Consider the following 20,411-nt stretch of genomic DNA (forward strand, 5'->3'; position numbering starts at 1 on the left):
GCAGCTCCATATTTCCATTTTCCAGTAGATGAGAATTACAGATACAGGCTCAGTTACTTACATCTGTGATGAGCAATTTTCCTTTTTGAAGTTAAGTCTCCTCCCAGACAGAATTTTTACCTTTAAAAGCAAACAAGACCAAAACCAAACAAGGCCAACAAATGCAGAAATACTGCAGGCTATGGAGAGCACAATGCATTGATATCAGCCAAAGCTTCCCTTGGCTGGAGTCCAGCCTTAAACTGATACATGAGGAAAGGACAAACGAAGGAAGAGAGAGGGAACAAAATTGTGCTTAGCTTAAGTATTTGCCCTGAATATCTCAAAATGCTTTGTAAGGACAGATCAATACTAAAGCTTTTCAGCTAGTACTTGGCATATGGATTAAACAAATCAGCAGCAGTCAGAAGCAAGTTGGTCACTTAACTCCCAGCTTAGTCCCCTTAGGAATGTTTTGTGAAATGCAAAGTCTTAATAGCCAGTGGCAGCTGCTCAAGGTAAATAGAAACAAAAAATAAAAAATCCAGTACATCACCTGATTTTTGGAGAGCACAGTGGATACATTTCAATGCTTTTAGCATGGTAAAGATTTACAGTATTACAGTGCTTGCAGAGAATATGCTCAAAATGCAGAAATGTGCCATGGCAGGCAGGCAGCAGTGAGATGAATCCTTGCAGATTTTTTCAGAAACATACTTAAAATAAAAATAAAATCAAATAAAAATGTATTACATCAGCCTGGCTATGCTATCAGTCATGTCTGCACTTCACATCCCATCAAGACCAGGAGGTGAAAGGAGAGAACTGCAGGTGGCTCCAGGTATCCCTGCCCAGCCTGGTTCACATCTCCCTGCCTTGCTGGGAGATGGAGATGAGTCCAAAGAGTAGGAAGAGATGAATGACCTGTCAAACTGGCTTTGAAGTCCAGGAGAAGGAAATCCAGGAGTAATCCATGTATTTGGTCCTGATCAGCCAAGTGAGAGCAGTTTCCCCTGCTACAGGAGTCTGGCCCAGGGCCTGTTTGCTCTTTTCCAGGCTCAGTCTGCATGGCTAAAACGCTCATTTTCAATCACACAGTCAAATGCAATCAAGAGCAGGCTCACAGCCCTCAGGTGCTGGGTCAAGAAGCATCATGCTCGTAAAGTTATTTATGTTGTGCCAAAACTGTAGAAAGGTGGATTTAAAACTCTTCAAATTTGGGGTATTTTCAGGCTGAAATCTAGGGAGTGGGTTGGGATTGTAAAAGACTTCCAGATACACAGTTCCCACTTTTAAACATGGAAAATGGAGACACAGAACAACAGAGAGACAGAGGGGGGAACTGCAAAAAAGTTAAAATCAGAACTTTGTCTTCTGCTCCTGATGCTCCCGGAGCAATGTGAGAGTGTGGGAAGCACAAGGAGCAAGCCATTCCAGAGAGATGGGGAAATCTGGGCCAAATGGGATAAATGCACAAGGATGGGATATTTCCTTATTCCCAGTTCAAATACAGGCAGCAGCAGGATCTCCTGCACTGACATTTGTCCTGCTGCTGGGATACACCCACAGTAACCAGCGCTGGGAGAGGCAGGAGCCCTGTTCTGTCCCAGCTCTGCCATCAGATGGCAGAGCAGCACCAGCTCTGCCACCGAGGGGGTGGATCACCTTCCCATGGTCTGGTTCGATAACAGTCAGCTGTAAAAATCAACACAAAAATTGATGGTTTTCGATAAAAATGTATCGTTTTCCCTTGGCACTGCAAGGCAAAACTCATTCACACACAGTGAGATGTTTAAAGCCTTGTCAGAAGGTTTGGTTCACACTCCTTTCAAGGCTCTGTAGAAATTCATTTCAGTCTGGTTTTCATGATTGCAGAGAAAGCTTAAGGAAAACTGAGGCGTCTGCAAAGTTCTCTGACCACAATGAGGAGCCACGTGATACACATCAGTGACACAGCAAGCACAGATCTGGCTGCAAGGGTTTTGTTTTTGTGGGGCTTTGCCCGTTTTGTGGTCATTCTCAGTGGTGAGGGTACAAGGGGCAGGACTTCGCAAACCTTTTCTGCCCCACAGCAGATCCCTGAGCAGGGTCAGTTACACAAAGTCATCTGGGTTTAAGGTGTGGACAGCTTAGAATTCTCCAGCTGGATCCACATTCCTATTTTTTCACTTTCATCACCAGCCTCACAAGCAGCTTCTACCACTGCAACCACCTGCAACAGCTGCTGCCACAGGAGACTTGTGGCTCAGGTATTACTAGCAATGAAACTCTGGCTTTTTCCTTTAGGGAACAGACTTTGTGCTACAGTAAATGCCACAGCAGGACGAACAAGGGGAAGTAGAAAACGTTGGTCTTGAAACCAAGGGGATTCCCTGTCTCTGCAACTGTTGGTGTAGCTGTAAACAATAAGGAGGAAATGAGAACTCTGCCTTAAAAATATTCAGTGCTTGGAATGTGCAAACATGACTGAAAAAATAATTGGGAAGAGGCAAAAAGAATGAAAGCAAAAATGCTAAATAGTGGAGCTACAAAAAAACCCTAAAACACCTTTGGATTGTTTGTAAGAAATGTGATCATGCAAGCTGTGAAGCAGAGTTGTGGATGTACAGCCAGCCCAGCACACGCCTGCTTTGGAAGGGATAAATTTCAGCTGTCTCAGCAATATTTGGCAAAGCTGAGAGGGCTTAAGTGTGCAGGTTCCTCCTGTCAGGCCTGCAGTGACAGGGCAGAGCCAGCCCCAGCAGCACATTGCAACAAAACCTTCACAGAAGAGTCTTAAAAGCTTAAAGAAGATGGAGTTAAAGGAGTTCCAGGGCCAGGGTGAAACTACAGTGGGTGGAAAAGTGAACTGTGCCACTGCTTGAGTCTCTTGAGCAATTCAGCCAAGAGCTGGAGGCCTCTGAGCAACGTCACAGAGCACCACAGAAACCACACCATGCTCAGAGACAGGAAGGCTTTTGCCTTTCATCAGCAGATGTGAGGCATTCACACCAGCAGCAGCAGCTGAACCCATCGGATTCTTTGCAGTGGAGTCCTCCTAAGGCAGGCAGGTGAGCTCTGGTGCCAGCCTTCTTTCTTCAGGACACTCATTTCTGCCAGAGTGGCATAAAGACATTGGTCACCACATTTACTCCTGGCTCAAAGACACCAAGGTGATTTCAACCAAGGCAGACACGGTGTTCAGGTAAACTGGACAAGCTTTGCTCTCAGTTTGGTGTAAACAGGAGACAGAATTACACCACTACAAGTTCTGTGCAAGCTCAAGACTTCGTGGCCATGGGGGTGGTGAGCAGCCCTGTGCTGATCGTGCAAGAGCTTTGGTCAGTTCTGAAAAAAATCAAAAAGCCAAAAAAACCAGCACACAACAAAGTAGACAGAAAACACTAACTCCCTGCAAAAAAACAGCTGAAACACACTGAACAGCAGCGTTTCTTTCACAACTTTGTGCACAATGCATCCCTTTTTATGTAGGAAAGTGCCAAGTCAAGCCCTCAGAGCTGCAGCTCCCAAATACTGCAGAATGCTGTCGTTTTGTGCCACTCTGTGCTGGTTTATATTGAATTAGCACACACCCCTTTCTGCCCTGTTCCTTGCCCTAATGTAATATGTATGGGGTTCCATCACTAATTCATGGTTTAGGAACTCTCTACTTTCTCTAGAGCAAGGGTCAGGGGTAAACTGTAGTTTTTGGTATCTTTTCATGCAAAAAAAAAAAAAAAAACAAACAAATAAACCAAAACAAAAGCCTCAGCACAGAAAGCTTGAGTGGGCACATTTGTGTCTGGGTAGGTGGATGAGTGGAAATGGGGTAGGACAGAAAAACAGCACAGCAAACTTCAGTGAGGCACATCCTTACCTCCAGAGTAATCTACCACAAAAAAAAAAAAGAGAAAAAATATACACAAAATCCACAAACAAAATTCAAAATTTCACACTCCAGTATTTCTACCTGCAATGTTAGAGGTTGTCTGTGGGCTAAGTGGGGTCTTCGGCAATAGGAGAGCCAAGCAAAGCATTCCTGCAGCTTCAGAGCCTCCCTGAGCCTGCAGGAAGGATGCTGGGCTAAGGACTGTGAGGAGTTACTAATTAATCTCCAATATTGCCATTGTTGCAGGCAGGAGAGGAGTGGTTACTCCCTAGGTGTGCTCAGCGTGAGTCACTTTTCAAACAGCAGAGCCAGTCGCAGGCTGCAGGGCCCCAGAGCCTCTCCCACGGGCCAGGGTTCACCACTGGCACAGGAAGATTCTGGTTACAGCCTGATTTTCTGGGCTTTCACAGCCTTTGTCACTTGTATGCTGTGCCCAGGCAAGGTTCTCCTGCCCAGATTGAGTTAAACGTAAAATTGACACACACAGAGCAACTGTCTGGGCTTAATGAAAACGGAAAAACCTCAACTAAAGAATTTGGGTGCACTTTAGCTTAAAACTTCTCAAACTTGAAATTTTATTTTCTTTGTTATACTCATTCATTCCTCGCTCTGAAATCCCCGGTACAAGATTCTGTTATTAAAGGGATACAATTAAATAAACAAAACTGGGATTCTGCATCACTTAGTGGTACATGAGCGGCCACTGCAAAGTTAGAATAGCAGAAAGGCTGAAATAATTAAAAACAAGAAAAACAAAGAAACAAAAAAACCAATTCAGAACCCCTGAGATGCCACTCTTCTGTTGCATATTTTATAGATATTTTTGTCCATCTGGACACTCAAAATCTTCAGTATGTACAGCTCCAGCCGAGGAGCTACAGAGGAGTTACAGAGGAGTTATGAGAAGTCCAGCTAAAGGCTTAATGATCTTGACTTCTTGGCCAGGGAAATGAGACCAGAGGAAGGTCAATTTTGCCATCATTTGATTGCTGTTGGCACCCAAACATCCCAGCAAGCTCTGCAGACTTCACTCGTGCAAAGTTCTCTCCTACAGAGAGTTTATGAGCAAAATGTGCTGCTTTTAGAATTAAAACCTAAATTAAATCATCTGCTGCTGTGTAGCTTTAATTGGCCAACTTCAAACGGCTTCTGAGCTGGGTGGTTTGCCTGCTTAGACACTTTTTTTCCTTTCAGGAAACGTCCCTTTAACCAGAACACTCCTCATACCCAACAAAATGTGGAATGTAGTAGTTCCCAAGAATGATAGAATGGTTTGGGTTGAGAGGGGGCTTAGGGATGATCCCATCCCACCTCCCACTACACCAATTTGCTCCCAGGCCCATCCAGCCTGGCCTTGAGTCAGTGACAGGAGTTGGTTTTGCCATTCAAATTCCCCTTGGCACAACATCTGTTCCCACAGGAGATCCCCTTTACTCCTTCCCTCTGCTCCTGGGTTTGGAGCCTGGGCAGCAGACCAGGCCTGGCCTGTTCGCCAAATTCCACCCAGCCAGGTGCAGAGTTCACCATGGAAACCCTGAGGGACTGCAGAGGAACTGGGGGTCTGCGAGATGCTGCAGCAATGTCAGCACCTTGGAGCTGCCTCCAGGACTTCCCATGTTCTCTCTGATCCCAGCAGAGCCACAGGAGAGACAAACAGGTGTGGGACAGGGATCAGAGCTCTGGCAGGGCACCCAGCCTCCCTGGGAGAGACCCAGGAGAGCCACACCGGGGGGACAGCAGCCCCTGCTCGTGTCTGAGGGCACAGTTCAGTTTCCAGGAGCAGCCACCACCAGCAGAGCTCCCTGCCCATCGCTGCTTGCCCGAAGCTCTGCCCACTGCACAGCCCCACTGTGGGGACACCTCCTCTTTTGGCTCATCCTCCCTGTGCTAATGAGTTGTCAGTCCAAAAAAACCACACCACAGCAACAGCATCTGCAATATTCCTCTGAACAGGGCACCAGCACATTCCCTCGACCGCTGCTTAGCTCTGCATTCCAGCTGGCTTTAAAAATTAACTCTAGAGCACAGCTCCTACAGAGCTGTGGGAAAAGGGAAACTAAAAGGCTTTTTTATTCCCTCAGATGTGTGCAGCTACAAGGTCCCAGGCTGTTTTCATTAACTGGCAGGAGGAAAGTGCCTGTCATGCAATGCAACTGAACCTACTCCTGTACTTTCACCTCTCTTGCTACCTGCTCAAGCATGTGAAAAAAGCACTTTCAAGCTCTGACACTGCCTCTCAGCAAGATCATTTTCCAATTTTCCAAGATTTCAACCCCAACAGGAAAGAAACTGCAGCCCACACCTCTTACAAAAATAGCTCTTATGGCAGAGTTTTTAATTTTTCACACTCTTTGCTAATCCTTTCTATGCACAACTCAATTGCCCTGGAGCAGAACTTATTGACAACTCATGCTAACTAACAGAGTGTTAGTACCTAAACCAGCCCAGGGCTGTAAGGCTCCAAAGTGCATTCAGTCCACCTGTAAGGGTGAAATGGAGATGAAAAACCTTCCAGCTCCTTGGAGCAGTGCAAATCCTCTTGTCCACCCTGCATTGCAACATTTCAGCTTTTGCTACAAAGATGGACACTGGAAACACTCATACATTTGTGTATCTGTGTGTATATATATATATATATAGGTGTGTGTGTACACATATATGCTCGCAGAATTTACACCCAAAAAAGAGCAAATGATGTAATTTAGAGGGGATGGTTTTTATTTGGAAGTTGGCACTAGCATTTTAATCTGCTATTTAATAATGAGTTAGAAAAGATTTAATTTAACACAGGCTAAATATCACAACGTAGTATGTAGTCTGCAAAGTGTTAAACTTCAATGAATGTGCAAACTATTGCCTGTATGGATTATTTACTCAAGTACTTTTAAAGCACAACACCGGTAGCAGGCAGCACTTACAGTCCCCTGAGGCAAGACTCTGCTTAAGAAGTTAATTACCAGGTGAGACTGACCTGGGCTCTGCTTCTCAGTTCCCAACAAACAACTATTCTTCAGTTGTTCTTCTCCAAAGAAAAATAAGTGAAAGCACGGCAGTGTCAGAAAATCTGCTCTGATAACGTTACAGTCTGAGCGCATATCAAGGGTAATTGCATGTCACTTCTTCAGAATAGTGAATATTGCTTCTCTGGTAAGCTTAATAACACAGCTCAAAATGTTAGTGCACTGAAATCCAAGCAGAGCCTACCAACCCACATCACGTGTATTCAAATTATTTTAGCCCAAAGACATCCCAGACAGTGGCCAGGAGTCTGTTGTTCAAAACCTGCAATACAACCAAATTCCACTCATATAGCCTTTGTACCTTTTATCTTCCCTCAGACACTTCATTTTGGCAGAAGAGAATTCAACAGCCTGAGACATCACCCTGCAGCAATTTTACATTTAACTAAAACCAATTCCTGCAGGAGCAAAAATCAGTGTTTGCAATAGTTCATTAAAGTGTTTACTTCCCAAACACAATCTCGAAGGCAGTTACAATTTCCACCCTAAAGAAAGGGACAGCATTAAAAAGATTTTAAGAGCAGTGATTCACCATCTGCCTTCCTTTTTAACTTTTATTTCTCACTCTTCTTTCAGCCAGATGCAAATACTCCCAACAAGCTCTGCAAGTTTCTTTTAATGCAATTGTATAAAATCACTTTTTTACCACTTTCCCATTCCTTTAAGATCAAGTGTTTCTTGCTATCATAAGGTAGTAGGGCAGAAGGCTTTAGACAAGTCTCAAGGAGTAATTTCTGCAAAAAGGCTGAAATTTTTCCTCCCATCTTCCACCATCTCTCATCTGCATTCTGTGTCCATCTCCATCTCTGCCTGACTTCCTAAGGGATCCTGTGAAACTGCTGCTGCTGCTGAAGGGAACCAGCAACAGTTTCTGAGAAGATGCAGCAGCCACCAGCTCTCAAAAGCCCCGAATGGAACAGGAGATGCCCTGGGCAGCAGGGCTGGCAGCAGGCAGCCTCAGTTTCAGGTGGTGGCAGCCCTTTCTTTCAGCATCACTTGAGGCACAGCTGAACTCCTCCTTGTTCTGCTCTGAAGCCCCAGGCAGTCACTGTGCAACACCTGTGTCTTTTGGCAGCACCACCTGCTAATAATTACTTGTTCTAAACTCTCCCAGCCTGGGTTCCTAAAAATAACAAGGTGATCTCAACATAGGAGCCAGCCCATGTGGCATAGGTGGGGAGAGGAATTAAGAGAAAGGTGATCTGTACAAAGATTTCATGCCTTAATCATCCCTCAGGATGCAAATCATCATCTTCACTTGTCATATTTCAATAGCTTTATGACAGCAAATGCAAAAAACATTTCAGTGTGGTGGCAACAACCTCTCAGGATTATGAAGGGTGTTACTGGGAGTGTGCAGGTGACACTGGCTTTCCACTTGGGGTGTTTTTCTGGCTCTGAAGTGCCTGAGGAGATGGCTCTTTCAGGCAAGTTATCTTACCATGCCACCACACTCCCAGCTTAACCCCAAAAGAAGCCTGCCAAAAAAGGGTTCATTGCTAAACCTGCATGCCAAGCATCTGGAAAGCTCCCACAAGTGAGGGGAGCATCTTTTTCCAAGTAGCTCATTCAGCTTCCATGACAGCAACACTCATCACTGCTGGCTCCCAGGATAACAACATTTAAACAAGACAGAAAGCAAAACCCCCAAGTTTCTACCAGAATGGCTAAAGTGACAAGACTGCATGAGTTTAAAACAATGAAAAAACAAAGTACCAAGAAGAACTGGCAGACGTTTTTGCACTTAGTTTAAAAAAGTTCATTTCTAATTAGAAGCAAAGTTATTTGATAGGTGTTAAGACAAACTTTAAAGAGAAAATCACCAATTGCTTCCATATTCTGTGTCTCTGAGTTTTCAGAGCATTTTTCTTTTTGCCAAGCCATATTAAAAATATTTCAGCTCATTAATTCAGACATAACTAGTATTTTCTACCAACAGATTAACTCGTATCAGTACTTTCCCTGCAGTCATGGCAGAAACTGATAAAACAGGGAGACCACTTAACACTTGCAAACAGGGAACTGTTCTCTGTCTCTCTAACCAGAGGACTGCTACAAAAAAGCATTCACAGAATAGAACTCCCTACAGTATCTTCAGCCACCTCATGTCCCATGGAATTTCAAGTCACATTTCCTGCTGTTTGAACTCCCATAGAGGTGCTGAGCACCCACTGGCTCTGAAATGCAGGAACCAGCAAAGCAGCAGCTGCTCTATCCAAAGGTGACTTACTGAGCTAAGTGCAGCACATTCCTATTAAAAATGGATAGACTTGGTTTTCAATTAGAGTTGGTACCAGAGTGGGAGTTACCTTGCATGCTTCTCTTTCCAAATCAAATATTTATCAGAGGAAAACCACAGGTGTCACTGACAAGGAGAGATTAGCTGTGACTTAAAGCCACACACCTGGATTGAAAAGTGGTGAGACATGCTCTGCTTGCTAAGTAACCTTAAAAGTGCATGTGTGTTAGCCCAGGCAAATTAGAAGCCTTTCATTTGTTTCCAAGAAGTAGAATTTAACAGTATTAAAACTCCAAAGTGGCACTTTCCCTACAGTGCCTGGCACTAATGAAGTTTTTACAGCCAAGAGCATCCAATCTTTTTGTCTCAAGTCAGCTGAGTGGCTGGCAAGAGCAGAAGCACCAAAGGCAGCACCTGGGGTGGGGAAGGAAAACAAAGGAGCCAAGAGTTTTGAAGAGTTTGTTCACTCCATAAAATACTCCAGTACCAGGACTTACTGAAGCATATTTAAATCCAGAGCTCAGGTCTTCCTTTTTAAAAAGCTTCTTCAGCAAGAGGACATGGAACCCAAGACCTGAACACGGAAGCTGCCTACTGCATTGTCACTGTTGCAAAGTGAAACAGAGGAAAAAGGTGATTATTGTGAGTCCTACATAATCTGGCCTGAAGTTCCCTTGAATCCTTCCCTTAGTTACTAAGCACAAGATTCTGAACCTATGTGCTGTGTGCCTCATGCAACAAATAGCAGGTTTATGACCTAATCTGGGAGAACCTTTATGAAACAGGAAAGGTAAGATTGATTTCAAAGATGGAGGCAAAAACAACCCCAAGCAGCCTCTCTCAAAGTAAAGGGGATTTCACACAGCTGGAGAATACATGAGAACAAATATTAGCCATATTCAGCCTCCTTCCCCCTTAATTTAACGATTTCCTTTTGTTTCCACTGGTCTTTCCCACCCCACAATGCAACTGCTTTTGCAAAGTCTCTGCTTATTTTAAGCGTTTGCCTTATGATTCTGAATCATACTGGGAAAGCTGTATACTTGAGGAAGTCAAGTCTCCTGGCTTTAGATTCTTGAATTCCACCCAAGTAGGTGCCTAAAACAGCAAGCACAACTATTTGTGTCCTGGACATCCAGTTCTGGGATAATTTCATCAGGAATGAAGGAAAGGATGAGCAGCTGAGTTTCATAAAGATAAAAATAATTCAATTCTATTATGCCATCTTGAATGTGGATTAAGGTTGACATACAAAAGTTAACAGTGTCTAAGTACTGCATAATTTTCACAGAGGTGGCAAATCAGATGTTTGCTGATGAACACAGGAATAGCACAGCTCCTTTCTGCTGCTGGTGGACTGGACTGCTGTTCCTACATAAAGGACAGAACAGGAACTCCTACCATAAGGGGCAAGGGCTCATTCTACACCCCAGAACATTGTAACTAAGCGGTGATTTTCATTTTTTACCTTCTAAGGATCTATGGCAAGTTTCCTTTTTTCCATATGCTCATTAAGAAGTAAAAGAGGCCTTTCTTCTCCACATCAGGCCACGAATTTTCCAAAAGTGAGAGTGGCTACAGAATACAATCCTCAAAGGTCTAACAGTTCAATTAGAGTGATATTAAAGGTTTATGGTAACAATTCCAAGACTTGAGGTTAATGCCTGTAAACTGAAGCAAGAAGTAAAAAGTCCCATTCACCCTACCTAGGGCCCATGGCTCCGAGCATTCCAGTGCATTAATGTGTTGCAACTTGTGCTTTCACTAATTAGTCACAGTTCCTCCTGCTTCCCATAGAAAGAATAAAAGCTGCTCAGAGCTCTCATTGTTCCATATTCCAGAAGAGACAGTTGCATAATTACTAATTACGAATTACCTATCAGTGAGTCACAGTAGCTGTGGAGTAGGGAAAGCCAAAGCTCCTGCACTGAAGAGAAGCACTGGGCTAACACGAAGGAGAAAAGCATTTATAAATACCTTGGGAGTGAAGCAGGGTTAAATTTAGTTTGAGATGGCAGAGCAGCAGCTCAGTTACACAACCTTTAACTGGAAGTGCTCTGCAGGCAGAAAGGAGGCCAGAGCTGCCTGAGGGGCTGAGCAATGCTCCACAAGAGAGGCAGGAAACCTGGAACTGAAAGTGCTAAGTGAGACCTGTCAACCCGTGCTTCTTCACTTATGATGGTAGGGCACATCTTGAAAAGCAGAGCTGACAATTGCCATCAGCTCCACTGCTTCTGGAGATTTACCCAAACACACAGCCAGGGTCTCCAGGCCAGACAAAAACTGCTCGTGCTTTAGCCCAAAGAGATTGACAAACAAAAATACACTTCAGTACATTGCTCCAGAGCAGGAATTCTTTGGTGGCTTTTCTTCGTTTCTGTCTTCAGCTCTGCTCAACAGGCTGGGAAATGTGCACAGTAATGGGAAGTTTTACTTCCCAGCTCAGCTCTGGGTGCTTTTCAATTGAAGTTACCCTTACAAACCTGTTCTTTGCTTATCAACAACAAAGGATTCAACACTGTACTATGAATAAAGGGAAAAATGTTCAACAGTATGGGACATAGGGGACAGCATCTTAAAAGCTTTTTGCTCTTTGCTTCCAAGTTTGAATTTGAGATCAACAAAAACCATCTTGGTTTGCCTTTTTAGTCATAAAGGAAAGGTTAAGCTTAAAGCTGGCAGACCCCAAACCACAGCTTGCAGAGTTTTAGGATTGTATTATTGACAAAAAAAAGAGGAGGAATCTGTGAAAAATGAATATTCCAAGAAATAAAAAACAAAAACCCACAGCATTTTGGTGATGCACTGACTTAATGCTACCTTTCCCTCCCTCACCACAAAATACAGATGCCATAAATAACTAAAGATCCTTGAAATGTGAATCCTAAAGCTTCTGCAAAACCACAGTACCTTTTTTTTAAACCATATGAAAATGCAGATGGTTCATGCTATTTAAATAAATGTGAAACTAATAGTACAAATGAACAAGCAATGACAGCAAGCGGAAAAGAGGCTGGACACACAAAACAGTCACCAGGGATACCTCACCATGTGTTCTGATGAAGGATTAGATTCTGGAAGCTCATGAAGGTTTAGATTCTGGGGCTTTGGTGGACTTTCTGGGGTTTATGTTTTGGTTTGTGATTATGAAGTTTCTCTTGTTTTGCTTTTTTCAAAATACACACAAATCAGTAACTTGATTTTCATAGTTCTCACAAAGGAAAAGAGTATGTTCATGCATATTGAGGCAGCATTTAAATTATCTTGGTATTTTCCACAAATTAGACTAAACAACATAAAAAGATACAATGAACACTGTAACAACACTTTCAAGGGATTTGTTTATTTTTGGTTTACAAACAAAGGCACCCAATATTTCTGTTTATGTCTTATAAAAGCTCACAGATTTAGCATTTGTTTCCAAACATCTGTTCCTATAGCAGAGAAAAACATTACAGGAAAATGTCATTTTTTTTTCCTGGTCCCCAATTTAAATACCAGTAACAGTTTGGTGATAATGTTGTTTCAGTCTGTTCCTCTTCCTATTAACCAGCTGATAACCCTCCTGTAACTTGCTAGTCAAAACACTGAGTCTGCCTTCGTGGACCAAAATATAGTTCCAGTATATTCCTGACCAACATCCTTTATGTGCAATCACTGGTGTGAAGAACTGCAGGAGGACAGGGCTCCCATATGGAAAAAATCCAATAGTTCCAGGTAGAATTTCACAGACTGACCACAGGAAGTGACAAAACCAGCAGAAAAAACGTGACATTGAATCTACTGTCAGTTCAATAGGATGACTGATGAATTGGTGCAAAATACCAATAGGGCACAGAACAGTCTCCAAAGAGGGAAAAAATGGATTTCTAAATTGGCAAATGCTTAGTGTAGAGGTTAAATAAGCTTAGGCTTAAAGTAATCCCTCTCTTTGTTATTTATCCAAAAGACTAAATTTCTAAGCAGTGTCTTGGACCAGAAGTAAAGGGTTCATTGGCTTCATAGTTCATCTCAGTGTTAACAAAACAAGGTTACAAGTATCATGTTATAATGTTCATATATTATGTTTATAGTTAGAAACAACCAAAATTGCTAAGTGGATTGTTTCACAGAATAACTTTCAGAGTATGATGAACTTATCTTTAGCAAACTTCAGCCACGTGCCAACATGGGACAAGGGGTGTCAGTGGACAGGAGGCCCCTCTGAATAAAGTCTAGAATTCAGGAATGCTTAAGCATCTTTTCAGGTCTAGTGAGATACTTGGGGAGGCAGCTAAAAATCTCATACACCTACTGTATCTGTTAAAGTGTAACATCTCCAAGCACAGAAGCCTTAATTGATTTCAGCCATAGTCAGAGGTCTCTCACACAAGGTGTGGTCCTAGACCATTTAGGCTTTTCATCACTAGCTTTATATATACACCAGGAATTTAAAAAAGGAATTACAGCTTAACTACTTACTACAGAATATTTAGCTTCAACAAGGAAGCCATTATCTTTTCAAAATGAGATATACACCTGCAGGAAAGGTGCTGTCTTTAAAGTAAGAGTTTTTAGAAGAATAGCAAAATAAGTTCTTTACAAATTTAATTCAATAGGACAAAAAACTACCAAGGGCAAGTAAAATGTAGTTCTTGTGTAATTAAGTCATTATTTGCCTTTCCAGGCAGATTCAAGAACAAATTCATCAGTACAAACTGATTTGAATGAACAAACACTGGGCAAGGGTGCTGGTCAGTGCATGAATTAGAGGAACACCACAGTGTTCTCAAATCTGTGCAACCAAAATTTAAAGGGATCTTCATGTATTGCCTTGGATTAAAGAAATAAGGATTCAATCTTTTCTTACAGCTTTCCATTTTTACAAATGTCTTCCCCACTGAAACAAAGTAACAGGCAGGAAAAAACCCAGATTTCTTCAGGTTTAAACCTAATAATTTAAGTTAAAAGATAGATGGAAGAACTGTTAACATCTCTTCATTTTGGAGCAAGGTGCATCTTACTCTGCTTGCCCAGTGAAATGAGGTTTTACTAGGACAGGGAGGAAAAGTGTGCTTGTGCATTGGTGTTGACCATGCATCAAATTTAACAGCTCAGAGATTTGGAAAAAAATATTAATTCTTGAAGTATTTGCTAACATTGCTTACAACCTAAAAACAAGTGTATCTCTTAATGAAAGTCTACAACTTGTCCCGCTACTATTACCAGCAATATAAATAGCAACCAAGCACAATAAATTCCTTTTCATTACATTTACCCTTTGAAGTCAGAAGTGCTGGCTCTGTGTTCTCAATTTAAAAAAAATCATTAAAAAGAAGACAGTCAATGACTTTATTTACCCCTCTCTAAGTAACACTTCCTTTTATCTGCTCAATGCAAGGATCAATTCTGCTTTCAGAGTAGCAAATTGTTCATGCTGACACAAATGCAAGTTGGGCACAGCCAGGTTCAAGCACAGAACCGAATCACAAAGTGCATTCTGAAGCCCAGATATACAAAAGGCCTTTCAGTAAATAAGGAAGGTTGGTTCATTTTTTAATTTCTTTTTTTCTTTTCAAGGAAAGGAGGCACGCTTGTTGATCCCTACTTTGAGGGGAAAGGAAGAAGTGGCAAAACCTAAAGACAAATTACAAACGTTCTCAATTATTTTATTTCAGGAGATCCAGAGTCATTTGTACACTTTTGCAACTTGCAAAACCCTTCGTAATTTAGAAGAATTTCAAATAAATAGGTCTACAGCAACTAGTATCTACTATGCCAATATTTATCTTGCTCAATGTGGAGTAAAACTTAAACAGAAAAAAAAATCATGTTAAGGCAGATTCCAATCAAACACGTTCCAAATTGCACAGTTATGTTGGTCAGTGGTCTAATATGTCTTCCCCAGGTCAGAGAGTTAAAGTTATCTAAATGCTTTTCTAAGCCAATTCAGTGTGGCACTTGCCCTTTTTATTTGCTCCTTTTCCAGGAAGATACACAGCTAACGTTACAAATACCATACCGCTTGTTTCTCACTTCAATTAAAAATGAAATTATGCTTCACGAAATGTGAGATGACTACATGTTACAGGGTTTGTGCAGTTAGACCACCATATGCATAGATGTCCTAATGCTAAATTCTCTTCCTCAGTATCTCATTGTGCTGGAGGCTCTGAAGTAGGAGAGGAACTTGTAACACAGACTAACCACAAAGTACCAGATGTTTCTTGCCATTTGTGACCTTGCGATGAAGATGCGCCAGATCAGGATCACGAGGATCGTGTTGAAGCCATAGCGAATGTTCCTTAACCTGGGGAGAAGCAAAAGCCATCACTAAGGGCCAACCTGCAAAGACTCTGAGGAAAAAAGAACACTCTAAAAATTAAACAAGTTGTATTCTACACCAGAAATTATCTGTTCATCTCAAGATACATTAGGAGTAATGACAGAAGTGAATAACAGAGAAGGCTTTTCACTGCTGAAAAGCAAAATGAAAAACCAAGGAGCAAAGCAACCCTGTTGCTCATCACATGTACTTCTGCTTTAGAGCTGCTTGATGGAAACCTCCTAAAGCCAACATCACAGTGGTAACACCTATAGAAGGCTGCCAGCCAAAAAATATTTAACACTCTCAACTTTCCTTTTCCTCACCATGTATTTAAAACTTCTTAAATACATAGAAGTAACTCTAACTGCCACTGATGACAATAACAAGAAAAAAAACCCAAAATGCCTCATTCCATCGTAAGAACTCATAAAATTTTCCAGATATTTCCACCCTCTTCACTGCAATTTCAAACTTCTTCCTTCTCAAGGAACTACATTTAAAGTACAGGATAAACTAAGTGACCTTTTAGAGCAACTGTGCTTTTTAGCAATCTTCTCGCATGTAGAGATGGAAACGTCAAGAAAAACAGCACCCAGAATTTGCTCAGATTTCTTAGAAACAGAGCAATCTCTTTGGCTCTGTAGATGATACAATTTATATTTTAAAGGCAGCTCTTTTTAGGGAAATCTTGCAAAAGCTTGAAATCTTTATCCTTTATCTTGTTTACAGGTAAGGCTGGGTTCCTTTACAAATCTTATTTGCAGAGAAAAACAGCTTAAATCTGTGTTACAAAAGCAATACTTCTCCACTTGAGGAACAAATCTACCCAGTGGTTCCCTAGAGAAAAATGTCCCCTGGGCTGCCAAATCTGGTTAATTCTAAGGCAGCAGACTGCAAGTTCAGATTAGAGTTAAGAACTAGATGGTAACAAAAGAGACCAAATTAATACCTCAGAGCAAATGTAAGTCAGAATCTAAACCTCTTGCTAAACAATCCACTTACAAACTTTAGAGCTGGGGGCAACCAGAGGCTGCTCTAATACAAGATTATTTCTTGAGTCATTTTCACGATGATCCTTTGCACAAAGAACAGCAGCTATGTGATCATTTCTATGCACTTTTTAATGGCATCTAAATAGAAATTTAATAAACCACCCAAACAAAACAACCCAGAAGGGACACTTGTTTAGCTATTTCCACAATTATCACAGATCCTATCTTTCAAAAGTCTACTTGTCATTTTAACATAGACCAAACCCCTCCACAGCTGCAAATCGTTGTCTTTGGAATGACAACAACCTGGAGTCACAAGTCACAACATGGATTGTTTCTCTTTGTGCTATCAGGCTTGCAGACATGATGTAGCATTGCAGAACAAGTTGATTTTTATTTCACTCTTGAAAAAGAGAAATCAAAGACTACAGCTGCCTTGATGAATCAGCCAAGAACAAAACAAGGGCAACTGTGCTAATAAAATTCCGGACGGTACCAATCCATCCAAATGGCAGGAATTAAGTCACAGAGAAAAGGCCAAAGGAGGTCATCCTAGAGCACCAACATCAAAGTGTCTGCTCTGAAGTGCAGTCTCTGCCTGTTTATTTACCTGCCTCAAAAGATCACATTCCCAGAACAACTATTGTTCTATTACACTTCCCAAAGAAGCCGTTCTAACCTGTGCAGCCATGTACCTTTGACCTTCCAAAAGATACTTGGGTAAAATCAAAAACCTGAATTACAGTATCCACACCGGTGATCCAAGACTGATACTGTAACTATAATTCTGGGAGCAACTCAGGAACAACAAATGCTTTAGAAAATGCTTCAGACCGCTGGACTGGAACAGAAGAATTGTGGAGAACCTAAACAGTTGCTATTAAGAACAATTAAGTCATGACATGGAAAAGCAAACCTATGCAGGGCATAGAGTATAAAAAATTATACTTATAAGAAAAAAAAAATTAAGATTATGCTTACTTATTTAAGTGTTTCCTAGCTGCAGGGAGGCCTGACATTTCTTCATTCAGCACGTATTTCTTCGTTCCCAGGCAGTAATTTTCCATATACTCTGCCCAGTGTAGTTGTCGAACATCAAAATTAAATGTCTGCATAAGAGAAAAGCTTTCACTGTTAGTTGCCTAAAAATTCACCCCTATATCATTTAAATGAAAATAAATGTCTTTATTCCAGATAAATCCAATTTGCCTTTGACACAAGAAGGTTATCCTATCCTTAATCCTAGAAAGAGTCCAGATTTAGGTTTCATTTCTGATTCAACCACCAGCTTGTGACACAATCCCTTGCAAATTTCAATCCCTTCATGCCTTATTTTCCCTCCTCAGCAGTAATACTCTTCTCTCCACTTCTCAGTTTTCCCATTTCAACTGTCTGTAAGGAATTCCATTTTAAAAATAGTTATTTCCTAGTATGTTATTTATTTTTAAGCAACAAAATTATTCTAATATGCTCTAAAATAAACACTGCTCTGTGCCAAGTTCACTGTTTGGTAAGCGCAGGGTGCTGTTAGCTGTGCTTAGAGTTGTACAGTTATACTTTAAATACTGTTATATTTTAAATATATTTAAATACAGTTATATTTTAAATATATTTTAAATACAGATTTAAATCTAAATGCCTTCTTTAGGAGAGAAGATCACTATGATGAATTTGATACACAAGTTTTTTACTGATGTATTGATTCCTTTGTCTCAAGATTCTACAGTAACAGTGTTTAAATCCTAACAAAATGCAGCAATTTGAAAATACTAACAGTTCAAATTGTCTGGCATTTTGGTTTTCAAGTTTTTCCTGAACTGAAGTTGCTAGGGGGAGGCAAGAGGACAGGAAGGGGTGGAAATACCATCCACACAAAAATCACCAAAAGTTATTTTATTTCCTACATTTAGGAATCTGGCAGCTTTTCTGGAATGTAACTACTGGAAAACACTTCAGTAGCAAAGACATCTCAAGAATGACAAAATTGTTCCAAATGCATAAGGGAATCTGAGCTTTTAGAACTGTAACTGGTAATTTTTATTCTGCTGAATACCAACCAACAAAGTCATAGCAGAAGGGAAGTTTAAATTCAATTGGAGCAGCTGAGCCATTGTTGGTGGAGGAGGTAGGGAAAATTTGGAGTAAAGTTAAACCTGGGAAGAAACAACTTTTCCTTCTTCCTCAACAAACTGTTATCCTTGTTTCACTTCTCCCTGCCCTTCTTCATCTCCTCTTGTCACTGATGTAGCTTTTCACACAGCCCTGGCACATCTGAAAGGATCTCCCAGGAACCTGCAGTGCTGAGCTCCTCCCAGGTCAGCTGCACATCACATCAGGTCCTTATTCTATCTTGAACAGCTGAGCTGCTGCCCCCCTCTCAGCCTCCATGGCCACAGCACACAGCCACTTGCCTTTTTGTCTTCAGGGGTGAGCTGGTTCATCAGCATGGTCATGTTCTCAGTGCTCCAGGTCCAAGAATTGCTGGTAAAGTACTCTAAAAACATCATGGACTTATGAAGACGTGTTATTGCCTTCATCATCCTGCAATCCGAGGCATGGAGTGGACACGTTACAGGGGTAGAGTAGTTAAACAAGTGAAATAGACAATAACATTTTTTACCCTCCAACCCCCTACCCCACCTCCAAAAATCCCATCTTGCCTAAAGCAAGATGTACCTAAAGCATATTATATTACATCAATAGGATATTTCTGCATAGTATTGAAGTGAACTTTGGCTGTCCAATCTCTGCATAAACCAGAAATTGTCACAGTCCTTTTTTCCCTAATCCTACTTCCCAGTGGAATTGTAAATTACCATTTTTTTCTTTTTTATTAGGGGGAACAATATGTTGTCTTCTGCTGGTAGCTCTTAGTTTGAGACAGGGAGATGGAACCCTTTTCCCTTCAGCACACTGGAATATTCAGCTGTACTCAAGAGTCTGACTTGACAGAAGTCTCAGAGGGCACAGAGCAGAATGTCTGTGCAGGACCTCCCCTTAAACAAGGGAGGAAGTTGCCCTGATCTTCCTGCACATTGTGCAAGACCACATCTCTGTAATGGAACAGAGGTTTTCATTATGGTTACCAAAAGATCAAGGCTTAAAACCACCAGCAGCAAAGGGCAGGAAAATATTTAAGGGCACAGACAGATCATAGCAGGTCATGTTCTATGCTGCTTCAAAATATGCAGAAATACCATCCATCATCCTTTATTATGCAGAGGAAGAAACTCTATAAAATCATCACTTGGAATACAGAGAAATTATGCTATAAGGATCAATTTGGGCAAGTTTCTCTTTGATCATACAATCCAAAGTGGGCCAAAAAAAAAAAAGTATGAGTCATCCAGCCTCTCAGACTCAAAGCTTCCACATTTGTGACAAGAAAATTGTTTCAAGTGTCTCAGTGCTAGAGATGGCCACTCAATTTTAATAAGTACTAACTACTACCACATAGCTTAATGCAATTAAATTCCTCCCTTGGGTGCTCAAGGTATTTCCATCTCACAGAAATGGAAAACTGCTTCCAGTTTGATCCTTATAGCAGGACACAGATCATTTCAAGCACAAAGGTAAGGGGGAGGCAAAGAAAGCAGAACCCACTACTAACAGGAAATTGTCTTCTGAAGGTAGATTTTGCCAAGAAAGATCACAGAAGCAGTAAAAACAAACTTATTTTTCTCTGAAAGCTGCAATGCATTGGAATGCATCTTGATGCACTCACACTTGTTGAAGGGATATAGTACATTGTCCCAGGAACTCTTCTAAAGAGAGTATCTTGCATTGCATTAGTGTCCCTTACTAGCAGCTGGCATCTCAGTATCTAAAATATTAAAATTTCCTCTTTTTCTTCTCACAGAATGGAGCAACACAAACTACAGAGACTACTGAAAAATGTAATCTCTAAAGCACAAAAATTACACCTTTTTTTTAAACCTCCTAGGAATATATTTACTAATTCAGAACTGACTTCAAATGTTAGACCAGCAGCTGATTTTATTACTAA

General features: G+C 41.3%; 1 protein-coding gene across 1 annotated transcript in view; it reads right to left on the bottom strand.

The window, feature by feature from the left end:
* Positions 1 to 12,430: 12,430 nt before the first annotated feature.
* The window catches only part of FAR1 (fatty acyl-CoA reductase 1), a 34,096-nt gene continuing 26,115 nt past the window's right edge, over positions 12,431 to 20,411 (bottom strand). The window contains exons 10-12 of the mRNA XM_030948912.1: positions 18,817 to 18,946; positions 17,387 to 17,514; positions 12,431 to 15,395 (exon numbers count right to left, since the gene is read on the bottom strand). Of these exons, the coding sequence (XP_030804772.1) occupies positions 15,233 to 15,395; positions 17,387 to 17,514; positions 18,817 to 18,946 (421 nt within the window). The 3' untranslated portion in view covers positions 12,431 to 15,232. The remainder of the gene's footprint in view (positions 15,396 to 17,386; positions 17,515 to 18,816; positions 18,947 to 20,411) is intronic.

This window comes from Camarhynchus parvulus, chromosome 5, assembly GCF_901933205.1.
Source record: "Camarhynchus parvulus chromosome 5, STF_HiC, whole genome shotgun sequence".
NCBI lineage: Eukaryota > Metazoa > Chordata > Aves > Passeriformes > Thraupidae > Camarhynchus > Camarhynchus parvulus.